Source organism: Myotis davidii, unplaced genomic scaffold, assembly GCF_000327345.1.
Source record: "Myotis davidii unplaced genomic scaffold, ASM32734v1 scaffold185, whole genome shotgun sequence".
Taxonomy (NCBI): domain Eukaryota; kingdom Metazoa; phylum Chordata; class Mammalia; order Chiroptera; family Vespertilionidae; genus Myotis; species Myotis davidii.
The window spans coordinates 2,644,787-2,650,513 of record NW_006297811.1 but is presented as its reverse complement, the minus strand read 5'-3'; the positions used below and the strand labels follow the sequence as shown (position 1 = coordinate 2,650,513).

Genomic DNA, 5,727 nt, shown 5'->3' with positions numbered 1-5,727 from the left:
CATTGCAGTATTTAAGAGTCAGGTTATGCAAGGTACTTTAGTATCTCAAAGCCTGATTTTCCCATCTGCATAATGAATTTATGTTTTAGTAAGGATTAAATAAGATGATGCAAACTACATAAAACAGTGCCCGGTTAAAAGAAGGCACTCAAACATATCCTTGGGTATATAAATTAATTTGTATTTTCTTAAATTCTGTATACATGGTATCATATAAATAGGCACTCTTTGGTGGCATCCAGCTTTTTTCACTCAGCATGGTGATTTTGAGATACATCATATTGTGGGGGGATAAGGACACATATGTAATACCTTAATCAAAAAGAAAAAACATAAAAGAAGGCACTCAATAAATGCCAGTGGTTCTTCATACTATTCCAACATATCGATGAGAAGCACAAATATCATGCAGGTAAACAACAGTCTCTAAGTCTCAAGGTTTCAGATTGGAGACCTGATGAGTATTTTCCTTGGGGAACACACACATCTGAGAACAGAATGCAGTGCAGGGAGAAAGTTTTCGGAAGAAATATAGTTCTAAATAACTCTCCACAGCCTCATTCCATTACTAACTTTTCCTGAGTCTGAACTATGGTTTGAACTTGCCCTATTTCAATTGCCTTGTCCTTAAAGTGTCTGTATATTAATGTCTGTCACTTTTTTCAATTAGACAGGAAAACGAGGAAATGTAAGTAGCCATTCAAGTAAGAGGCATTTCTTAGCTAGGTAACCATCTCAGACCTTTACCTCTGCCTATTATTGTTCTGAAATATTGCAGAAACATTCTTTATTTGCAATTGAAATGTTTATTGTGAAAAAAATTGTATTTGAGCTAAAAGGAACTTCATTCATTACCATAGTTTATTGTTACCTTTACCTTGCAAAGTACTCTTTTTCTCTCACATTAAAAGAGTTGTATTCTTCTATAAATCTACTTTAAAATGACAATCACTGAGAATTTCTTATTTCTCTTTCCATAAGAAAATGCTTTCATGAGAATATCAGAGCAGAAAACTAGAGCAAGGGAAGGTGATGTCGTTTGAGAATGTTTCGTATCTGCCCCAATTCCCCCTTGGAGAGAAAGTGGAAAAAACACTATCAAACTCTGACCTTTTGGCTGCACTTTTTAGACTCCATGTAAGTAATGCCCATTTAGACATTTTAATTCTAGGGATTCCTCAATGTACCGCCATAAGTATTGAACACCCATGCTATTTTATTACTGGATTTAAAAACAGCAGAAGAGTATTAAAGAGAGAATTACTTGACTCATCATTCATTAAAAATGCCTAAAATTTAATAGTCCTGACACTAATTCCCATTCTCAATTACAGACAATGATTTAAAGTGTTTTTAACCATCTGCTAGCAAATACATAATAATAATGTGTAATTGGGACATAAGGTGATTTTCTTCATTATCAAATAATATTCATCTGTAACTACAATATCCAATGGAAATCGATAGGAAATAGATGTTACAAGATTCAGTTTGAAAATATTGTCATTCTATGCAAAAGTATAACTAAATTTTGCAAAATTATTACTAGAGATAAACTTCATAGTTTGAGATCAAAATTATCTTTTGTAAGCTCCAAATGTTTACAGTACAATCAAGATATTTGTAAATGGCACCTATTTTTAAATTCCAGCATTGAATAACAGTGTAGGGATTTAAAGAAAAGGCCCAACTACTATAGTACTTACAAAATATTCATTTTATTAATAATTTACATACAAATAAATAAATTTAAAGAATTATGATATATTTGCACACTAAATTGAAATCCTACAAATGTTTAATATCATCAAAAGTAACTAATCAGATTAATTTTCACAGACCAGTTCCTCAATTTCATCTTCACTATCAGAATCTTCATAAAATGAAATTGTGGCTTGAATTGGAAAAGTTTTCAGAAGAGCTTCTGCTTCTTGATATAAGTAATCATAACACTTTGATTTTGGCCAAAATAGTCTGAAAAAAGCAGACAACATAATACACTTTATCTTTTTTATATTTAGAATCCTTCTACTCATGAAATGTTCAAAGTCAAGAACTCCATGTATTTTTAACAATTAATTTATGCACTTAGACACAGTCTTAAGATGTAGGTTTAAAATGCTACTATCACAGCTTTCATGGAGTCTACTTGCCAAAGTATCAATAACTGGTTGATTATTTTAAATCTTTATCCAAGTTGTAAATTGAGTCAAACAAATTCACACTAAACCCTGTGTAAACCTAAGATCAATATTTAGCTTACTCCAGGCATTATAGATATATTTATTCTTAAAAAAAACAGGCTTATCTTCCAATTTCCAAATATCTTAGGGGGAAAAAATGAATCCTACCATTACACTAGAAATTCTGACAGCTTCATAAAAACAATAAAATGTTATGCCCTTACACAGAGGCAGAAATTACCAAGAATCTTGCTTAAAGCTCACACATTTAACTCTTACAGATGTAGCCAATGTAAGTTTAGAAAAGTACAAAAGCACTATTTTTAAAGGTTTGCTTATGCGCTCACAACTTGAGGTACAACAAGGTTACCTCTGAGCCCAATCTTGATCCCATCTCCCTTCCCTTTCTCCATCCAATCAAATTTGGGACACCATATTGAGAATTAGAATGACACTGGTTTCATACAAATAATTCGCATGTAAACATGTTTACCTCAGAATTTCAAATATTTGAAAAATACTACACTTGTCATCTGATCTATTATTTTTCATCCAAGGAAAAGAAAAGAGTAGAGATAAGGCTGAATGTCCAACAACAGTGTAGTCATTTCAGTGTAAATAGCCCCATGAACTCATATAATAGAGTGATTCTAACAAAAAGATGGTACATTATGCTCAGTATACTCCATTTTAAAAGGCAAAAGAAAAAATAGGCAATGTAGTTTATAACTGTTTTTAGCAATGTGGTAAAAAATAGTTTACAATTTTGGTGTCAAATTAGTAACCTTTAATGATGCAGTCATTCAATAAATATTTCAGTGCTTTCTTATGCTGGACATAATTCATAATTAAAAGAGGAATAAATCACAATCCCTACCCTCAAGAAGTTGACAATTGAGTAAAAAGAATTAGAAACACATAATACTGCTCAAGATAGAAATTTTAAAAAGTAAAATAAGAGAAGTGCAAACATAATTCTACAGTAGTTCAGAATAGGAAAGAATTGCTTGTATACGAAACAAATAGATTTTTTTAATGTGTTTCTGGAATTGCTCAACACAAAGACTCCTGTTTAATTGTTACCATATCCTCCCCAGAATTTCCCACTGGCCCTTTTTCTTCCAGGCACCCCCTACGTTCCTGAATTCCCCTTCTGGATAAGTCTTCTCTGTCTCCTTTGTGGAGCTTCTTTCTCTGTATACAGGTTAGGTACTGGCCTTCCCCCATGGTTTTATCACAAGTGATCATCTCCTCTCTTGGACTCCCCAGAATGACTGACCCACTGCCATGATTTCTCCAACTGTTCATTTACCAAAGCTCCCAAGTCTGCCTTTCCACTTAAGAACTTGATGATGAGTCCCTGAATTACATAGGTAGCTCCCTAATGGACATTGCCACTGGGATGCAATCCCACATTAATAGGCACATTAAATACCTTAAATGGAAAACTGGACCCATTATCTTGCTCCCCAAATCTGTTTTAGCCCTAATTTCCAATCTGTGAGTACAGCATTCAACCTGGTCATCAGCCACAAACTAGGGAACCATTCTGTCTTTTTACCTCTTCTTCATCTACCATATCCAGTACATTATAAGCCTAAATCTACTGTCATCTAGGTATACCCCAAACTCACCCAGTCCCATCCCACACCCAAAGCCTTCGAATGGCTCCTTATCATTCTTGTCTGAACAACTGCAATGCCTTTCAATTTCACGTTGGTGTTCTAAGACTGCTAGTATATACCATTTCCTTTGTGATTTTTCTGAAATATAAATCTGATCACACTACTCTTCCGGTTAAAATCTTTTGAGTAATCCCCAATACTACCTACAGGATCAAGGCAAAACTCTGCACCAAGGTCCTTGCTGGAATGACCACAGCTTCACACACCCAAATTCCAGCAACTTGATGCTCCCAGAGGAGCCATGCTGTTCCATGACCCTCTCCCTATGCTGTTATCTCTCTCCCTATGCTGTTTCTTCTGGCCCTGCCTTCCCCACCTACAAACATTTGGCTAACTTGAAGACCACAACCTATAATACACTTTCCTGACTTTTCCCCACTCCCTGAAGTGTAACACTGACCCAACTGAACTCTCTCAAAACGCTTCCCAGGGGGCCATGACTATTTTTTTCCTGTGTCCTGCACTAGTGCTAGCACATGGCAGGAAATTAAGCAACATGTTATCTATAAACACATAGCCAGGCTGGGGAGTTACAAACATCATATAGCTCTTCACCTAACAGCTCTCTGAAGCAGGCAAACTGCAAAATTAACCTTTTACCCGAATAAAAGCTACAGAGAATCCTACAGAAAGGCTGACTTTCTGTGATTAGAATAGGAAACTAGCTCCTCGTTGTTATGCCCTACAACTTGTGATCCCTTTTATGACCCTCAGGGACCTTTAGAATTTCCATCGCATTTCCATTTTCTCCTACGTAGCAAGCTCCCTTTGCTCCCTTTGCTATGAAACTGCAACTGTGAACATCTTTCTTCCTTCTGGTTTGCAGGAGAATAAGAACATATACACTTTGCCTGGTGTGAAGTCAATTGCATTCGGACCCCTTGACCTTAAAAAGCAAACAACTTTTGCAGACACAAGATGTCAACGTTCAACTTTTACTATATCATCGTCCACTTTCCCTATTTATACAACATTCCTTAAGCCTCTTACCCAGTATGCGCTGATTAACAGTTCTTCTAAGTGAGAGTGTGAGCGCCTACATTTTTCGATTCGCTGAGTTAAAAGACCTCTGGGACTGGGAAGATAAAGTAACCTTGAAGATACTACCTACAGGATTTTCCAATAGAAAAACTGCAGGACCAGCTGCTGAGAGCTGGGCCGTGCCAAGTCCCTGGCTCTTTCCAGGGGCTGGAGCAGCAGGAGACCTTAGGTTTGGCCTGTCACTCACCTGACTGGGTGCCTGTATCGCGAAATCTTTCCAGAGGCTGCGGTCATCCCGGGCATCTGGAGACGTAAGGAGATGAATCATAGTTATCACTCACCTTTTTCTAGAACCTGGAAACTCGCGGGACCAAGTCTTCCTCGCGCCCTCAGGGAAAGTGACCCCAGGGCTCTCTGCAGCCTCGCTCTTGGCCCGATCCCCGTGTCGCAATTGCTCTCGCTCATCAGCACCAACAGGGCCACGGGTAGGACCACCGCAGGACCACCAGCAGGCGCGATCTTAAGCGAGGGGCTGGCCGGGCGCGTGTCTCCCTCGGGCCGGCGTTCCCAGCCCTGGAGAACTATCTGCGCCCCTCGGAGGCGCGGCCAGCCACGCGCGGCTCACTCACCACCTCCTCGGCGTCGTGCGGGGCCTCCTCCTCCTGCTTTCCTCGTGCGTCAATCCACGGTCTCCAGAAGCCTCCGGATCTGCGGAGTGGGGAGCAAAGGCGCGCAGAGGAGACGTGAGCCCAGACTCGGCAGAACCGATCGCAGCCGAGCGTGGACCCGGGGGAAATGGGGTGGAGGGGAGGGGAGGAGGAATGGAGGGCGGGAGCGGAGAGGAGGAGCTGGAGAGGCAGGCGCTGGAGGGTGCGGTA

The 5,727-nt window shown here is 39.2% G+C and overlaps 1 protein-coding gene across 1 annotated transcript; it reads right to left on the bottom strand.

The window, feature by feature from the left end:
- Positions 1–1,702: 1,702 nt before the first annotated feature.
- RIPPLY2 (ripply transcriptional repressor 2) lies at positions 1,703–5,727 on the bottom strand (the record flags this gene model as incomplete). The annotated part of the gene is made up of 3 exons (XM_015570287.1): positions 1,703–1,974; positions 5,097–5,152; positions 5,479–5,727. Coding segments are annotated over 3 exons (453 nt in total), but the record flags the coding sequence as incomplete, so codon positions are not given.